Source organism: Protopterus annectens, chromosome 8.part0 (genome assembly GCF_019279795.1).
Source record: "Protopterus annectens isolate FY-2018-M chromosome 8.part0, PAN1.0, whole genome shotgun sequence".
NCBI lineage: Eukaryota > Metazoa > Chordata > Ceratodontiformes > Protopteridae > Protopterus > Protopterus annectens.
This window is the reverse complement of record NC_056741.1, coordinates 1,361,038,423-1,361,058,558: the sequence shown is the minus strand read 5'-3', so window position 1 is coordinate 1,361,058,558 and position 20,136 is coordinate 1,361,038,423. Positions and strand designations below refer to the sequence as shown.

General features: G+C 37.3%; 1 protein-coding gene across 1 annotated transcript in view; it reads right to left on the bottom strand.

Annotated features, from left to right (window-relative positions):
- The window catches only part of FOXR1 (forkhead box R1), a 176,924-nt gene that overhangs the window by 23,116 nt on the left and 133,672 nt on the right, over positions 1-20,136 (bottom strand). The window contains exons 3-5 of the mRNA XM_044080936.1: positions 11,662-11,876; positions 5,830-6,092; positions 2,090-2,322 (exon numbers count right to left, since the gene is read on the bottom strand). Of these exons, the coding sequence (XP_043936871.1) occupies positions 2,090-2,322; positions 5,830-6,092; positions 11,662-11,876 (711 nt within the window). The remainder of the gene's footprint in view (positions 1-2,089; positions 2,323-5,829; positions 6,093-11,661; positions 11,877-20,136) is intronic.

Below are 20,136 nucleotides of genomic sequence, written 5' to 3'. Positions count from 1 at the left end.
AATTGTCTATTAAAACGACTTTAAAAGTAAAAGTCATGCGCAATCAGAATCGCCATATAGCTGAAACACCTGATGTTCATAAGGGTCATTTGCATATATCCCATGTGCCGCTGTTACAGGAGGTTTGGGAGGTCACTCATTGGAAGTTCTAGCTTGTCAATGATATGGGAATACACCACTACTTCTTTATGTCTAGCATGACTCATATAAAGCTGACTTGAAATGGATTATGGGAAATAGAAAGGCTTGAAACAAACAAGATTACGTTGATAGGTCAAGACCCATTTCAAGCCATTTTGCAGAAAACATTAAAATTCTACAAGTAGTAGTCAGTGTGAACTTTAGATACTTCACAGATTTCACAGTTCCAGCTAGTAGATATAATTATTATGGTACAAGTTCTCTCAGTCCTCTCAGAAGGTTAAGAGCACCTCCTCCATGAGCTCTGTTAACATATGTTGCTTTATTATCAGCACCAATTATGGCCTATCCAACCCACCCACTTAAAAACTCTTTAATCTAAGCCTCCCCATTAGTTACATTTCTGAAGCCTGGAAAACAGCTATTGTAATGCCTAGAGACCATACAGCCATTAGTCTCACTAGTTTCAAATATAAAGCTATGGAATGTATCATCTCAGACTTCACTAATCTGGATATTGAAAGTCTGTTAACCTTGAACCCGCATCAACTGGCTTTGTTAAAGGCAGGTCCTGCCTCTAATATTAATTTAATCTGGAAAAAGTCACTGAAACAGTGGATAGTGGTTAAAGAGTCCAGTATAGATCAGACTGTGTTATGACTTGTGCAAGTACAATGACCTCTAACAAAATATGAAAAATGTAGTACAATTCTTTTTGATAAACAAAACATTTCGACATTATACCACATAGGTGACACACCCCTCCAATTAAACACCATTTTAAGGGATCTAGTCACTCTTGTTGATAATTCCCTATCTTTTGACCAAGGTTTCCAAAGTAGTTCAGAAAGCCTTCTGTCTGGATCATCTAATTTCCAAAAGGCATCTCCTCTAGATTCAAATAAGCGTCAATTCTCCCTCACTCTTACCTCATCATACCAATACTCCTTCTGGCTTTTGTCTAAACATGTCACTCGCTTTAGAAGACCTCAGAAATTCCTAAGTAAAAAGACTAAAGGGTCTGAAGACAGTTATCTGGACATACTGGCAGCCCTCTCTCTGTACTCTCTCTCTTATTAGTCTCCTCCTTGGGGAGCTTGTCTTTAGCCTTTTGAGCAATTAAATATCTGACCTCCTCCTTAACCTCCTATTTCCATGCAGTGCAAATGGCTCATTAAATACATGGTTAAAGAAATAAAACCTTCATCAACAGATAAATACACCAACAGATAAGCTTACCTATCTGTGTATATTACATGTTATATGTAAAGGGCAGTTATACTAACAACTTTGCTTTTTAATATTTATACTACTTGTTATACTTTTGTATTGGATTTTAAGCTTTAATGATATATGTTGGATTTCCTGTTCTAATAATTTTACACTGTTGGGCAACTATTATCCCAAAACCTCTCCTGTAAATCAACTTCTCATTAATAGGAAGAGAGTCTTGCTACCTCTTCAGCGGAGTACAATGCAGAAAACACAAACAAAAGCAGATTGGACCCCCACCCCACCCCGGGAGATGTTGCACCACAAAGTGATCTTCATTGAGTTAGCTTTTGTACAATAAACACAGCATTTACACAATGGCTGTGCCTAGAGTTTCTCCAGCAGTGCCCCGTGAAAGACTAAACAAAAAAGGCAGGATGCAATTAGTCTGGAGGTTGGTAGCACTTAAACTTCTCAATCAAAACACACAGTTCAAAACATGAAGACAGACAAATTATATTGGCTGGTGGGGTTCCACTTTTCATTTTCTGAAAAAATGGTCTTTATATGGTTTACATGTTGTATGATGAAAGGCAGCAAAACTTGCACCTTGCAGTTACTTAGCAAGGTTGCCTCAAAACTTGTAACTTTTTAAACGTTCATAATTTTGAACAATTTATTTACCTCAGACAATGTACTGATGAAAACAACTTCATTTAAAAAAATGGCACCATACCTGGCTTGTTAATGCTTCGTCGCAGGACCCGTAATACTTCCTCAGATAATGTGCCAGTTTCATCCTGAAGCTTCATTTCTCCCTCAAGTGTCAGTCTCCATAAGCAGGACTTCCTTCTTCCCTTACCAGCTGAATCATTTGTTGCCTTCTTAAAGCTCTGGCTAAAGCACAGGTTGTGCCGGATGGTGTTCTTCCAGCCATCTGGTGCTGTTCGAAAAAATGGGAAGTGCTCTCTGGAAATTGAAAGCATAAGTACACTAATTAAATATATTTTGGATAAAGTTGTTCAAGACAGAACATGTATACAAAAGGTACAAATACAAAGAGTCAGATATTCAAAAGTCAGCAGCCATAAATATGGACACCTGGGAATAAGTGATAAAGTGGACAACAGCAGACTGAAAAATACCCAAGACAATGAGGATACTCAAGAGAAAGGGGAAATGCATTACAGATTTTTTTATACTACTGATGGCCTACATTTTTTTTAACCTTTAACAGTCTGTATTTGTTTCATGATAAATGGAGCCAGATTGTACCCAGCTGGCTGAATGCCATCTTTAATATCTCCACCTAAACCTATCAGTATTAGATGATACCAGCACTGGTTTGAATATTGACACTCTTCAACATGGATTTACCTTAAGATGGTCAATATTTACCATCTTGGTTGACTTTTATGAATCTGTTAATTTGTGGATATAGGAACTGAAGGTGGTGTTTTTATGTAGAATTGGCAAACATTCTGATGGCATTCCACATTACATAATTGCTAAATCCATGTTAACATTAAATATAAATTCATATGTTAATGTGCAGGTACATAACTGGGTAGATGTAAGACACAAAGGATATGTGAATATGTGGCTACATAACTGGTTAAATGCAAGATCCCAAAGGATCAAGGTACAAAGACAATTTTTCAGATTAGACCCTTGTAGCATCCAGGGTAACACAGGTTTCTGTATTGGATCCAGTCTTATTTAATTTGTGTCTTCCCAATTACCAACATGAAAGAAATATTGGATATCTAAATATGCTGACAATATACAACCCTCTGTTTTAATATCATCTATGGAAGATATATTTCTTTTAATATATTTTTGGCCATAGTTTCTGGGAAATGGCCTAAACATCAACTATAATAAATATGTAGTCATGTGTTTTGGTCCCGTAAGACTGAACTGTACCATCACAACTGAAAACCATAGTTTGAATAAAATAAATACATATAAAGTAGTGATATCACATTCAAAATGAATGCATCTAGAGAAAAAAAAACAGTATCGAGAGTGGCTGGTGTGATGTTAATAAATGTATCTATTTCATGTTAGATCTATTACAAAGTATAATTGTATGTTTTCTAGTTATTCTAAAGGTGATTTGCTTACTTTAGAAAATGTTCAAAGAAAGTTTGTAGTTTTTACAACTTGAGATTATTTTTGTAAACAAATTGGAATGTCTAAGGTTCTTTTCTATCACAGGCTAATGACAGACAAGCTCTGTTTGACATAAGAAATTATTTGATTAAAAAATTGAGAGAGAAATTCCAATCTGAGAAGTTCTTTGAGAGGGAATAATTTTATTTAAAGGACTGACAAAGAGTACTGTAAGAAAATTTGTATCCCAATCTGTTACAAAATGGAATGAATTACCATTGTAGTAGTGTAGGCAGTGCCACTCTAGAAATAAACAAGAATGCTTTACAAACTTGGGCTGGCCCTTTGACTTACTCACGTAATCCAGAGACTATGTTCTGATAGGACTGTTTTTGGTCAAAACACAGTATACAGAAACCTTGAAACATTAACTTTTCTGCAGAAAGGTAAATACACTCAGGTTTTATTTTGAGTGACTATACTAATGTTTCTTTTCATGTTGCACAATCCATCCCTTTTATGTATATGCAGCAGCCCTCTGTATAGTTAAAGGCCTCGATAACAGCAAAAACAAAGTGTTTATATTGCAACATCCAGGTTGGGTAAAAACACTTTACGTGAAAACTAGTGAAAAGAAAGCACAAGGACTGAAGCTAAGTGCAACAAACATGGTTAGAATATATTTTTAGTCTGTATCAGTAAAGAAGAGTAGAGAGATAAAGCCATGTACTATGGCCAGGATGATCAAAATTTGATTAATGCCATAGGCACCTGATGATGCAGGCAGGCATGCCCATCATGGGGAAGGGAGGAAGTATGGTATTGTGACAGATGACTTGTCAAAGCCTGGTAGAGACCAGGGCTGGGAGCAGTCACTGGACTGGGAAGGATAACAACCCACAGCAGGCATGTCCTTGAACAGTACAGCTCACTGCCCATACAACCTACAAAGTGTATCATCACACCGGGAGTGTGGGAAAATGCCAGGCATGCAGCACTGACAATGTTGCAGGCTCCATTCTACTGAACTTCCAGGACATCTCTTGCCCATTCCCCTTTCAAACCATTTGAAGGCTCTAGAATCTAGAGACAGTACTAGAATCCAAACTGCTCTCCACATTCCCTTCCCTCTCTGCCAGTAGCCTCAGAACTGGTGGAAAGAACCTGGGGGGTTGGAGGTTGAAGTAATAGCGTCAATAATGGGCAGCAGATAGTCAAAGCTGTAGCTTATAACTGTTAAAAAAATCATTTTGTACACATTTTAGACTCATTTGTCAACATCTCCTCAATATTCCAGACCAGTACTGAAAAGTTGCAGTAAAGAGATAGTAGCCTTCATCATATGTTCACAACGTCACCACAGACTGCACCATCACGGATGTCCCTCTGCTGAGCTACCTCTGAAAACCACAGAATGCACCATCACAGATGTCCCTCTGCTGAGCTATGTCTGAAGATCATACTGACTGAAATCGCACATCAGCTGGCTCACAGACTGCATATGCTACCACTTCAGACAGTATTAATGCAAAACAGGAACGACTTGAGGGGAGTCTTGCTGAATGCTCATGCAACATTACTCACAGGCTTCCTGATCAGCCAACAATTGGTTCTAAGTAGCAGTGCAAGTTTAATTAGAATTCTGCTAATGTAGTCAGTAACCTGTAAAACAAAAGATGTTTTCAGAGAGGAGTTAAATCCAGCAGTGAGATCATTTTAAATAAAACTGTAGCCCAATAAGAAAACAGTTCTGTGAGGATAGCACAGTATTCCTGGTTCTTGGATAAACTCAGAATTCCACTGTGGCTCATAACTTAGGTAAATGTATTGTGGAGATTTCTTTTCTTTTATTTTACCATTTGATAACTGGGGTGGTGAAATGGTCTGTAAATCCATTTTGGGCATTGCTTGGACCATAAGTAAAGAGAAACACAAAAATAGTTATTTAAAAAAATTAAAACATTGTTTCAGTGTTGCTATCTGCATGTTACAAAAATAACACAAAACAAGAATAATGTACAAATATCTGAGATCACAATCATATGAACTAGCAAAACAGAAAACATAATGAACAAACATTAGGACAGCTCACGGCACACTTTATTAGTAGAAATTATAATTGATTCTACAAATCAAAATATACATGCAGTTGCAGACATCTATACAGGAAAGACAGGCTTTTTCACCTAGGTTTTGTGAATTACATATACCTACTCACTCACCTTTTCAGACTTATAACCAGCCAAGAAGCTATGCTGTCATACACCTGCCTGTCCTAGTCAACTATAGATGTGGAATTCAGTAAGCAATACACAAAGAAACAGCGAGAGGCACCTAAATTCTATAAATGAAAATGGTTACCGAATAAAGTTGTAGATCTGCTGTACGTTAAGGCTCCCACTGTTGCTGTTGCGTAGCGCCAGGGCAATAAGAACGCAGTAGTTGATTGGAGGCCTAGGCCAGCCATGTGACTGGACATCTTTGTGTTGTAGCCTACGATTGAACCTTCTTGTATGGGTTTTAGTCCGCTTGACTGCAGTTTGCCTGGGAGCACGTCTTTTTGAAGTGGTTCTGACCTTTCGAACTGGAATATCAATGGAAGAAGTGTCGTCATCCTCTGTGACCTGGAAAAATGGAAGGTAGAGATATGGCAAGCTGAAAAGCATTCAGAAATATAATCACTAGTAATGTGGCATAATTTTGGGAAGGGAGTCTTCACTATGCAATGTTGTAAAATTTAATAGTGACACTTCTTTGTTTTTATGCTTTATCCTTTTTCACAGCATAACACCTTCATAATTGTAACTCTTCTGAAATTTGTGATAAACAGACTGCCTTCAAAAACGATTTACTATACCTGCTATAATCCACTAAAAGTTAATGATGCAAACACTGCTTCTAAAATTTCCCCTATTCAAGAAACCTTTATTAGTCCGTTTTGTTTTACTGTCTTCAAAATTGACTTCTCTTTGTTCATATCTTTTAGTTTGTAGTATGCTTACAAAATGCAGTTCACAGGCATTGTCCAGTTGTGAGATGCTTCAGTGTAATGTATACACGAGTGCATCAACATACAGTTTTTTTGTTTTTTTACTGATGTGAAATTGGGCAGTTTGCATTTCTGTACTTCTCCAGTGAAGCACACCACATTAAGAGATACTAACTTATCTGATCAGTAGATGCAGATGATAGTCTTAACAAAAATACAACCCCCAAAACAGTTCAATTCCTACACTAAAATGGCTATGGTATGCATTAGGATAATTTTTTTCCTTTCAAGAAATGAGGCACCTTGGGTGTTCCAGAAAGCAGCTTAGCTTCATCAGCAAATGCTAGACAATGCTAACAACAGATAAGGACCATCTGTACACATGATGCAGTTTTGTACTGCTTTACAAAAAACAAATTATCTTTAATATACTTTTTATGAATTTTTGGTCCATGTCCACCCTCCTCCAGTGACCATCAAGCCCCATCCCCAACTGGCCTCATTCATTCCCCGTCATAAGGTACTCAGTGAGACAGGGAAGAGCAGGGGGGTTGCAGATATCCACCAGAGTTTAGAAGTTCTCTGGAACACTCAATACCATTCCATTGGTCACTAACTGCAGTGCAATGCTGAATATGCTAGGCTACCATAGGTGCATAGTTATGTACATGCATAATCCTATAAACTGTTGCAATTTCTTTTGGTAGGCTTGCACCCCATGGCCTTAGTGCAACAGCTACACTTCTAGGCATTCCCTCAACTGAAATTCCAGCAACAAGACTCTGCCAACACCACTGCATTTCACCCATCCATGAGCGGCTTACTTACATTCCTTCCTGGCCAGCTCCTCCAGTACCTTGGCCACTAGTCAAAGCCAGTTATCTGAGGTATACTCAAGGCCCAAATCTCTATGCTACAGCCATCATCTTTATATCTTGTCAGATACGGGAAGGGATGGAGCAGGCTATAATGACAATAACCACATCTAAATAAATGTTGGTGCAGCTTTTTGCTTTTTTTTTTTTTTTTTTTTTAATTAAACAGGAAACATATTTATTAAATTATCACTTATGACATAGACAATCATATATTTATACAAACTAAAATCCATATTGACATAATTTTAATTGCACACATTACACAGCTCTTATAATCTACCCAGTCACTGTCAGTCAAACATTACATAGGTCATTCAAATCCTGCCTTCTTTTAAACCTCATTGCTCATCTACATGTATTGTTTCTTAAATTTCCATTTTTCTATATAATTTGCTCCTGCCCTTTTCCAAGGATCCCATTTCCAGTTGTTTTATCTCTGTTACTACATTCACTACTTCTAGTACAGTTGGTTTAGGCTTTGATTTCCATTTCCTAGTAATTGTTTTTTTGGCAGCCACCAGAATTAGACACAGCAAGGCCTTATTATATCTAGGCAATTCTGATTCTGTATCATAGCTAAAAAAAAAAATAATTTCCTTAGTCATACTAAATTGCATACTCAGCACTTCTGATAGAGTAGTGTGCAGGGAATTTTTAAAGTTGGTTTCCAATTACCTTTCCTCCCCATCAAACCTCCAACATTTGCTATCTACCCGAGGAAAATTTATTTGGAGTCTACTTGGGGTATAAAAATACCCAAGTAAACACGTCTAGACTTTGTTGCATATTTGGGAGACATACACATATCTCCCATTGTTTCTTTCCGAATTGCTTATCCAGTCTCTCTTCCCAATCCTTTCTAACCTTGTCTGATTGCTTCTTATAGCTATCATGCAATATTTTATACGCTCCACTAATTATTCCTTTTTTGTTCTAGATTCCACTAAAAAGTCTACCAGTGCTGGTCTTTTGCTTAGGATCACCCTATTTCTTTCTCTTTGCCTATACTCTGATATCAATCCTTGATAGGAAAGGCAATCTCTAACCTGCAGTGCAAATACATTTTTGATCTCTTCCTATTCCATTACCTTTCCCTCTCTAATTATTTGCTAGCAATACCTTAATTCTTTTTCCAGTTTTCTCCAATTCCAGACCCTTCTTGCCTATTGTCTGTATCCCTAATTGCAGTCATCCCTATTGGCAGAATCTCCTCTCTCACCATTCCCATGTTGGCTTAGTTCTTAGAATACTTTCTGCTACTTTATGAATATAATATTCTGTATGGTTACGGTTATTCTCCTTAAGGATCTGTGTTGGAGCAACTCTTACTCTAACCAGCAGTTATACAAACGTGACTGGATACTCTTCTCAGGCAGGCAGAGACTCTCCCTGCACTTGCTTGCTGGTACAGCATATTCCAGTGCACACAGTGTACACACTAACACGTTTTCTAAAGGAGTGACTAAGTAATTCAAACTATTCCAGTAGTCCTATCTCTCTGCTACTGCAGCAGTCACCCTAGCAGAGTTAAACTGTCTTCCAACTGCTGTTTTTATTAAATTATGAAACACGAAGGATGCCTGAAATGGAATTGTAGCAACCTGTTCTTCAGCACAATTTTCATTTTGCTTAATAATGGCTCTCTAAGAAACTACAGCTTTGAAACCCCTTTCTGTAACTCTGTTTTGGCATTACAAGAAGTATGCACTCTAATTACATACAAATGCTTATTACATAATTTCTTCTTGAATTCTTGTCTCAGGGCAGTACATTATGTATCAAATGACTTAGGCTTGGGTGTTGGGCCTCTTCTGAGTTTCCCTTGATTTGTAGCCCCCATCAAGGATGTCCATTTTTCCATCATTGTATCTGCTGGGTATGGATCTTCCTGGGTGCAAAATGAGAAATTATGTTACATATATTATCATAGCCTTTAGGCATAAAATATCTTGCTACCCTATTTACTTTACTCTTTCTCTTCCCAATTCTCCTGCAGAAGTGATAAAGGACTTTGGAACCTTTTGACAGCTTGGTGCATTTTCTAAGCTTAAGAAAAATGGATTTAAGGCTCAGGCACTGGAAATCTCTCTTCATGACAGAGAACTTTCTATTATACATAAAGTAGAGTTACTGCAGAAATATGTAAAACTTTGGTCAAAGCTATGTGACTATATTCACAAGCAAAATACTTCAAATAAGGAATTGCCATAATATCAAAGTCACCTAATGCTTCTGTCTCTATTTAAAAGATGCCTTCAGAATAACAACTCTCTTTCCAAAATGGTTTAAAGATGAATATCCAAGTCGCAAATTCTAAACCTAACCAGTTACATTCAAACTCTTACAGCTTTGCTGCCTTCCTTTTAAAAATACACCTAACATTTATGTTTATAATGTCAATAAGACAAGGAACCAGGATATCCCCTAATCCAAACTGATTACAGACTTAGATTTCCAGCAGATTATTTATATTTGCTTGTAAAGTTGCAGAATTTATTTGAATACAAAAAAAATTCTTAAAATTGATACAATTCTTAGGATGTTTACATAGGATATATTAGGGGATTGGATGACAAGGAATCGCACTACTTGACGTCTAGAGAAAGTTTATTCTAGAGCAGGGAGAGTTGAGTGATGATACTTTCTCTCCATTTTGTTTTATTTATTTTCTGATGGAGGTTTAGATCTTAGTATTTAAGATCAAGGATAGCAGAATCCTTAAGAGCATAGCAAGTGAGGCAGGTATTTCCCTGATGTGTCTAAGACACAGAGTATAGGGACAAAGCTTCCAGTTTCCATGGTAACAAAGACTTTTGAGACCAGATACATTTCTGATTAGGAACCTCTGCAGCTTTTCAAGCCTTTATGTATGTCTAGTGAAATATATTTCAAAGGATACATTATATTCACTAAAGGGCCTGACCAGGGCAGAATATAAAAGAATGATGACTTTGGCAATTAGTTGTGAAAAATAGGATTTCTTGACTAGTTTCTACATGGTGATCAACAGAAAGGGATCTATCTACCAAAGTACCCAGATCTCTAATCACCGTCTTGCTTGATGATGGGGTGTTGTCAGTGCTGTAGGCTGCACTGACCATCTGCTTCCCTGAATGGGATACTAATACATTTATTAGAATTTAGTTATGAGCTTTTTTCTAAACACAGAGTTAGTTCATTTTGAGAGGTGACTGTATTTTTGGAGGATTTGACAGTTATGCCCAATTTGTAGCCATAAGCAAATTTAGTCAGCCAGAAATGATTGTTAACAATTTTGAGGTCAGAGAAATAAATGCAGAACAGGAGCAAGCCATGCACACATCCCTGGAGAGTCACCACTGATCACGTTCTCTCTGTCGGAAGAAGCATCACTTTCACGAACAATGTGTGTTCTGTCTTCAAAACAGCTGGCTATCCATCTTACAACATTGGTATCAATATAGTTAAGCTCATTAACAATTCCTTCATGTGGTATGGTGTCAAATGTCTTGGCAGGATAAAGACAGGTGGCATAGACAGTTTACCCACTGTCCTTTGCTTCAGTGACATTTTTAAAGAAGGTGACATGATTTAGTAGGCATGAAGTATCCTTTCTGAAGCTGAATTGTTGTGAGTCAAGATTTTTGATATCTTGATTTATGAGGTTGGTGATGCACTCCGTGGATTTATAGATCAGACTTATAAGGCTAATTCTGTAGTTTTCAGGTTCTGTGTTGGGTCCACTCTTGTACAGGGGCATTACTACAGCAGTGTACCAGGAAGGATTAAGTTAAACATTTTAAGAAGGGATGCTGTGAGTGCATGTTTGACACTATTAAACAACCCAGTATACAATAAGGGCCAATGGAGGAAGCGTTTTGGTCTTAGCAAGTGCCTTAAGGACATGTCCCTTAATAATGGTTGGGGTAGTGTTTGCAATGTTATTTGGGTTTGAGAGAGAGACTCCACTGTGGAAAAGTTTGGAACAATGTTGCAAATCGTTTCTTACTTTTCTAACGCAGCTGGAGGAGGACTTATAGTTATCCTTTATTTCAGATGCTAGCTCTTTCTACAAATTTTCATAAAATTTCTAAAATATATCCAATACCACTACAGGATCGCTTACTTTTCTTGTTATAGGCTCCCCAAGTTTGTCAACAATATTTATTACTTTTGCTGCCCAAGTCATTGTGCTAAAAGTCTGTGTGCTTTGGAGTTGGTCCAAAGATTGGTCCAATTTGCTTTGGAGTTTATAGATGGTCAGCATGTATTGGGGGAATAAAAGGCTTCTCATTAGAACATAGTTATTTCTGCTTTGTAGGAAAATTGCTACCATTTATTACTTACCATCAGCTCACTAGAAGAGGAAGAGGATGGTGAAAGATCTGTGTAAGAATCATCCATGTTGGAGATATACTGGTTGGGCGAGGTTTCCATTATGTTGGTTACACATACACTCTTTACATATGCTTTTGGCTGCGGCTCTTCTAACTTTGGATAACGGATTGAGCAGGCTTGCTTTGGATCCACCATCAACCAGAGGCTTGGATGAATCTTGGATTCTTAGAAATAAGAAAAAAGGTGGTGTGCACACATTTAATGTACCACAAAATTCAGTGCTGTATCACAAACAATACTTGTATTCACACAGTGTAGTACTGTAGATAGATTCCCTACACCTAATTATTTAGGCCTTCTATAATCCTGAAGCAGCTATGCTGGCACAGATGGATAAAGCCTTGAGTCTGACCTAGGTAATTATTTAGGCCTTCTATAATCCTGAAGCAGCTATGCTGGCACAGATGGATAAAGCCTCGAGTCTGACCTAGGTGATTCAGATTTGATTAGCAGCTTTTTATACAGGATATAGAGGGGATTGCGGGCCTAGGGATCCATGATGAGCATGCTGATAGAGCAGCAAACTCTGGGGGGACTTTATTGTTAAAGCATAAGGACTGAAAAAGGTGGTACCAAGCATAAGAACTAGTTTACATTATAACACCATAATATAAAGCTGTGAGAACACTGAAACATGATAATGCCAGATTCATAATGGTTACCACAAAGTGCACACTTTCTGAATTCAAGAACAGCCCTACCACAATACTTATGTTGTCTATTCACTTAGAAATGTTACACTTAGAAAGGTTACACTAAGTTTTGTAGTAACCTTTCTGAATCCACCCTAAATAGTCTAATGTATTTCAGTACAGCTACAGGAAAACCCATGCATATGCAATGTAAGTTTTGCCACACTTCAGTTTAAGAGTGCGGAATTTTGCCTAATGCCAGGGCACTCAAGTGTCACACCTTCATAAAGTCAACAAAAACTGTAGCAGCATGGATTGTGATACATGCTCTTATATTATTAGCTAACCAATTAAAAACCTGTGGCATAGGAATTTTAGTGCTCGCTACATCTTTAATAACCTATTTGTATACTGGATAGATATAGATATAAATCCAAAAAGGATGGCCATATTGTTGCATAAGGATGGAGGTGTGGTTAACACAGGAGTCTGATATACACATTCCTCATTTCTTGCTGCATTCAAGTATGAGCAAATCTTTCAACATGCATCCATAAATTCCCTGCATTCTGACTTGACTGACTTCTAACTTGACTGCTACCAGGACCCCCCCCCCCATATGAATAATTTCCCTCACTCTGTTCTCTGTATACATGAAGCTTTCCAGTATTTCAGTCTTCAGACCTCCAGTTAAGACCTACACAACAAATGGCACAGTTGAAACAGCCAACATTTTTAATAAATCCAATTGAGCACTTTCATCCCAAAACAACAAAGGGATTTCATCAGAATGTAAGACAAAGAATACACAATTTCTTTTTATACTAATGTCTCAGTTCCTTTTATACTAGCACCTCAAGTCATTAGCTCTCTCGCCCATTAATATATGACATACTAGCAAAAAACATAACTAAAAAAATTATGCCATAAAACATACTAAGTGTTTAATTTCTTTTATTAAAATGGTTTGCTGCTTCAACTGTGCTATTTCATATCTCCCATATCATAGCTTCTTGGTTTGGTTGGTTACCTGTCTTGTTTTCTAATGCTCTTGCTACTTGTTTCTGATTACTGGTTGCTGTTTGGCAATTGTGGAAAATTAAATCCCTATTACAGATGCACCAAGCTTTAATGGCAACTTGATTTCCTTTCAAGAACCAACGGATCTGGCAAAGTTAGGTACAGACGTGAGTAGTCTTGAAGGAGATGTAACCTGGTTAATCGAGTTATTTTCACAGTCTTGTACCGATTCTTTGGTTGCTTCTACTCAGCATGTGATGGATGTTGCCAAGGGATTTCCGATTCTGTTAAACCATAAAGGAGCAGTTACGTCTGAAGCAACTTCTGGTGATAATGAGCAACATTTGAATATTTTGAATATGAATGTGCATTTGTTTGTTCCATCTTTTGTGGGGTCCGTTAAGGACTCTTCGAATAAGGACCAAAGTACTGTTTTTATTTCCAATAGCGGTTCTGTACCATGCCCACCTCCTAATTCACCTCTGAGTTAGGATCGAAGAGTTAGTTCATCGGGGCCTAAAAATTTAAATACTTTGACCGTCCTTTCAATTTTTTCTTGCATTGATAATTATCCACTTAGCAAAGATGGGCCTTCAGCTAGTTCACTCAAGGACAATAGTTATGCTTTTGAGAAGAAACTTTTTAAAAGTTAGAACTTTGCAGATGGACAATGATTATTTAAAAGAATGCATTAGCTGTTGTATTGTACCTCAAGGACTGAGTGTAGACATTTTTTAATGGATTAGATTACAATGATGAATTTACTGCAATGTTTGACCACCATGGTATTGAGTTGGGTGCCAGCAATGAAGAGATTTGGAAAACATGAAAGAAAATTATTGAGAAAAAGGTGGATAAAACACTGTCTGGGAAGATTTCTGCAGCTGTTCAGCAAACAGCAGTTCAAACTTCACTTTTGGTTCAAGAGATAAATTCCAACAATTTCAAAGAAAAAATATATCAGGTGTACTCCGAGGTAATTAAAATAAATGAAATAATGAAAGAATATATCAACTAAAACAAGAAAAGGCTAGAAAAATATAAGAAGGTTTAAAACTGGCTTTTCAGATGAATTGATAAAACTGCAAAATAAAAAAAAATAATAATCAGAGGTTGAAATGAAAAAAAGGCTGGCTGAGTATGAGGCTTCTCAAGAAGTTGTTTCAAAAATAGTAGAGTTTGAAGACAGTGCATGCACAGAAAACCTAAGATTTTCTGCTGTATCAGAGAAACTGAAGGAACAGACTGTATTAATTTTATAAAAGCATAAATAAGCAACTGGACAGGTGTTTCACAACAAGATTTATTAACTGAAAGGGCATACAGAGTGTATTCTCCCAAACCTGGCCACCAAAAAGCAGCCATAACCTATATTAGTAGAGATGCAATCATACCAGCAGAAAGAGATGATCCTGACAAAACTGTGGCAGAAGGGCAAAGCCTTAAAACTAGAGAAAACAGAGTGCTTGTGGAAAATGATTATTTACTATACACCAGGCAGAAGAGAAGCAAATTCATCTCAGCAATCAGGGGATGTCGAGAGGCAGGTGTGAGATTCAAGCTGCTGTAGCCAAATGTCTTTAAAGTATTTTTTCCTGCAGGATCAAAAGACATGTTTGATTCAGAACAGTTTAAAGAGGAAACAAAAAGGTTTATCCAGCAAAATGTGAGCCAGCAAGCAGAATGGGACTGTGCTTCTCATTCTTCTGACTGTAAAGTTGACAGAGACTTTGCCAGTGAAACTTGTTTCCAATGTTACAAAGAAAAATGCCTGAGCAACCCCAAAGCAGCACAGGAATTGTCTTGAAGAATCAGGAGTACCTTGGACCTGAACCACAGTCTAATGCTGGGAGATAGAGACGATCTGGAAGACCACCAGCAACCCTGAAATTAGTGAATAAATATGAGATTATAAAGCACTGATCACATTGGTGAAATATGGATTTGCAAGTAAAAATAGCTGAGAACAGACTGGATTTTTTAAGCAAGTAACTTCTTTACTGATGTATCACTTATGACACTGGCAATCACACATTTGTATAAATGAAAACAAACCATATTGAAATATTTTTCAGTTGCAGACATTGAACATCACCTATAATCTTCTATATAGTCATTGTCAGTCAGACATTACACAGCTCATTCAATTCCTGCTTTCCTTTAAACATCATTCCTCCTCCTAAACATTATTCTGCATGTATTGTTCCCACAATTCCCATTTTTTCTATGTAATTTCCTCCTACCGTTTTCTAAAGGTCCATCTTCCAGTTCTTTTATTGTTGACTTTTTTAAACTTGTGGGTGGACTCAAAGCATATAATCCACATTATGTCTTTAATGTTTGGAAGGACACTGAAGGTGAAAAAAGTGCAAGTAAAACTGATTTTGTTATTTGTGTAAGAACATTTCATAATGCAAGTTGCAGGTCATATTGTTAAGCAGTTTTGTATAGTATGTAGTCAGGGTATTTCTGTGACTGTTGTATGTATTAAAAATATTAAAATAAACAAATACTTTAAGTTGTAAGTAATATAGATTTTACTGTATAAACAACAGAAGAGAATCAAAAGTTACTATAATGCTGTGATCAGGGCTGCTGGGGGTGGGGTGTAAAAGTGTATGGCCTAAGCTAAGAACACACATTTTTTATAAGCAAATAGGCTTGGGAGATAAGAATTTAAATAATGACAAAGCAAAATGTTGAGCCAAAAATCAGGGCAATCAGACTACTTACTGTTAACTTTTATTGTTTTATAAGGTCTGGCTTAAGTGCCAGGCCTTCACATATATACAGAAATTTCAGGCCAGATCAATAATGCCCTTTTAGCCTGCCAATAATTCCTATACTTTATTTGCATTTGATGATCTGGATAATCAGACTGGGTCAATGCAATGGCCCTTTCGAAGCAGGGGATAAGGGAAAAGCTCCAATGTTATGCAGACTATTGCACAGAATAATATTGATTGACAATATATTACATAGTGTAGTCAAGAAGTAGACAATATGGTAAAACAGACATTGAAAACAAATAATATACAAGAGAAAATGAGCATTGGTTAAAGTTACAGATATTAAAGTTTATGATATTTACAAAATTTGTTAAGTGGGAAAAACATCAGCAGTGTGTTGTGTTATGAGTTATCTAGAGGAAGCTCTGTGGGAGTCCCGACATATAGAGTTTGAATGGCACCAACTAATAGCAAGTTTCCTAACAGATGAATAAGAAAAAAAAAGATATAGCCAGATATAGTAGGAAAATGGGAGCCAAGAGAAATGTGAGACATGATTATTAGTATTTTTAGGCTGCTGACTAGTTACTATAGAGGCGTAATCTGTGAAAGTGTATGGTAGATAGAAACGTTGAGGCTTAAGCAGTTTTAGTTCTAGTGGGGAGGCTAGTTTTCAGGGTGTGTATGAGAGGCAGGGGAGTCATGGGGGGTGGATGCATCAGTATCCAAATAAGGTGGTTTCAGGGGGATGGGTGTAGAATGGAGGGTTGTATTTGGTGGAACAGATATTATCCAGGTGCTAAACAAGAACAGAACCAAGAGTTTACAAGATATAGTTTGAATTTATAGTTAGTTCATTTTGTTTAATCTGCAAGGGAAGGTTCTTTCATAGCTGACATGTGAGGAGAATATGCAGTCACCTGCATTGTTGTTTGCAGGAGTTAAAAATGAGGAACACTGTTTTCAGAGTGGAGAGGTCAATTTGGGGAATACATCTGGAATACATTGTCTAATACTGGGCATTAGTTTGGTTAGTAAATGAGTTTGTGTGAAATGGTTAGTTGCCAGAAGGTTAGGGAGTGGGGAAGTTCTAGCCAGGATAGTTTTTGCAGACCAAGACAGTGGCGATTCTTATAAGGATGTTCATTCGAGAGGCTTATAGGTTGATCAATATTGGAGCAATGTAGAGGAGTGTTGGATGTAAAAGGTTAAAGCTATATGTTTGTTTATGTGAGGAATTAGTTAGGTAATGACAGATTCTGTAGACACCGCCTAATCTTTTTATTTTTTTTTCTTACTATTTCTTTTCTGTGGTGTTTAAATTTCAGATTGTTGTCCATTATGACACCTAGCAGTTTTGTATGAGATAAATCTTCTGTTTTTGTATTATTAGATGGTATTATAATAAAGTTCCTTTTCTGACTGGATAATTGATTGCAGTGAACAGCATTAGCTTTATTTTTTGGGTGGGGTTGGGAATATTTGAGGATTGGATAGTCATGTTTCAATTGATGGGAGGGATCCTTAGATTAAGCTTTGTAGTTTGTCCAGGTTTTTGGCAGTGAAGATGAGAATGGACTCATCTGCATATTATTGCTGGCTGTATAAATCATTAATGAATATATTAAAGAGCAGAGGCCCAAGGATGGATCATTGCGGAACTCCAAATGAGATAGGAAGAAAGGAAAAGAAAGCAATCTGCAATGTTACAGCTCAAAACTTGTGAGATAGCTGGTAAAATAGGAGACTGATAAGCAAGTTGAGTATTAGTGAGGTAAATGTTTTTAAGAGTAATGCAAGAGACCATATGAAAAGCTTTTTTTTTTTTTTTTTTTTTTTTTTAAGGGATGTGGTGGTATTGATATAAGGGCAGAAGCCTTGATATGTGGGAGATAGGTTGCTGTTGCCGACATATTTTAGCAGTTGGGATTGTAAATATTTTTCTAGTATCTTAGCTAGGGGGGACGGTATGACTTGGGTCTATCAGTAGTGAGGTCAGTAGAGGTGCCACCATTGTGCAGTGGGATGATATGAGATTTCTTCTAAAGTACTGGGATGTAGTATTCTTTGATGGAGCAGTTGATTAAGATGGACATATTCTGCTGGTAGATTGCCTAGGGGTAAGGATGTGCATTTTAGCTTAAGGAGTAGTATTCTAATTGTAGCTGTGGGCACTGGATTAAAGGAGAAAGACTGGTTTAAAGTTGCATGGGGATATGGATATTGCTGCTCATGGGAGTGTTGGAGTTGGTATTAAGTAGGGAGGAGATAGCCTGAATGAAGGAGTTAAACTGGTTATCTAGGTTTTTTGAGTTAGAGATATTGTGAGGTATATGTTGGGTGGCTTGGCCTGGGTGTAGAAGGCTGTTTATATAGGACCAGAAAAAGTTTGGGAGTGCCCAAGTTGTTCTTAAAAAGTATAAACTAATGTATACTTTAATATAATTTGATAGCTTATTCCATGCGTCAGTTACTCTCTGAAAACCACTTAGTACATCTCTCATTCCTATACGTCCCACACCCTCTATACCGGAATAAAATCTCCTCTTAAATATAGGAGACACTGTACAAGTTCAGATATTTTAATTTTTTATAGTAAACTTTCACAAACATGGATGTCCTTGGTGAATTTGCACTGCACTCTTTCTAATTTACTTATTTATTTTTTTTTTTAAGAAGGCTTCCATATTATTCCATACTCCATGTTTGGGTTCAATGCAACCTACAATGATTTTATCATTTTTGATTTCATAGACTTCATAAATCTTTTTATACAGCCTAAAGTTCTATAACTATCATTAAATAATGGGCTGATAATGATGAATTGGATCTACTCCTATATCCAGGTCCTTAAATAAATACTAAAATATTTACCCTGCAATATACATCTCCCAAAATCTCATTCTTTGTTTTTGATGAATTTATCAGTATATTACTCTCTTGTACCCAAATGGTCAATTTTGTCAAGTTCTTTTTTAAATATGTTTTATCTGTAACAGATGTAATCAGTATACCCATTCTTAAGTCATCTCCATACAGACTACAGAACACCTCAGACAAAAAAGATAGACCCCAAAAGGCCACCTAAACAAGTATGAGCCTAGGAAAGAGCCCTACGAGACACACTGTAACCTAGAAGTTTACATGTCTAATTGCTATAGGACACTTTCCATTACCTATTTGTATGCCATGCAGCTACCCATCCCATCAGCATTATATATCAATACCTAGTTGTTTTAATTTATTGATCAATTCATAGGTTCATACTAGGCTATCTGCCCTAGGGCATTTATAAGCCTAGCCAGAGTGTGTTTGGCTTTCGCCACCCATTTTAAATTAATTTTGCTATGCCTTTTTTTGAGGTTAGTATACTGTGCCTCTGTCTAACAGTGACACAGAAGTGATAGCTGGGGTAAACCTACGATCTCCCATACACTCATCAAGATTCCTCTTGAAGAGAGTCAATGTGGGACTCTGCCTAACCTGGACTGGGATTTTATTCCAGAGTGAAGGGAGCCTCTGGGTTATGAATCTGTCCCTCCAGCATGTCCTATTTATTTCAGTGCTGAGGTTCAAGTCTCTCGAGTGCGTAGCTCGATGGGATTTGGATTTTCTGAGGTGCAGCATGTCCATTAATTCCGGGTTGGACATGGCTTTATACGTCAGGCACAGATCGCCTCTGAACAGGCGGTATGCCACTGAGTAGAGCTGGAGTTTCTTTAACCGGGCAGTATATGACATCTGTTTGAGCCCTTTGATCCTCTTGGTGAGGTACTTTTGGGGTCTTTCCAGTTGCTGCAGGTGTCTGGTAAGGTACATCCCAAAAGGGGCATTATACTCAATTATGGGCCTGATGAGGGATGAGTAAAGAGGCACGATGACCTCCCCTGATCTAGATGTGAATCCCTTCATGATTAGGTGGGCTATATAAAATGTTTTTCTAACCACTTTGGCCACGTGGTTGTCAAATGAGAGATTGCTATCAACTTGGGTCCCCAGGTCCCTAATGACTTCTTCTGTACTTAATGGATTACCACCTATGT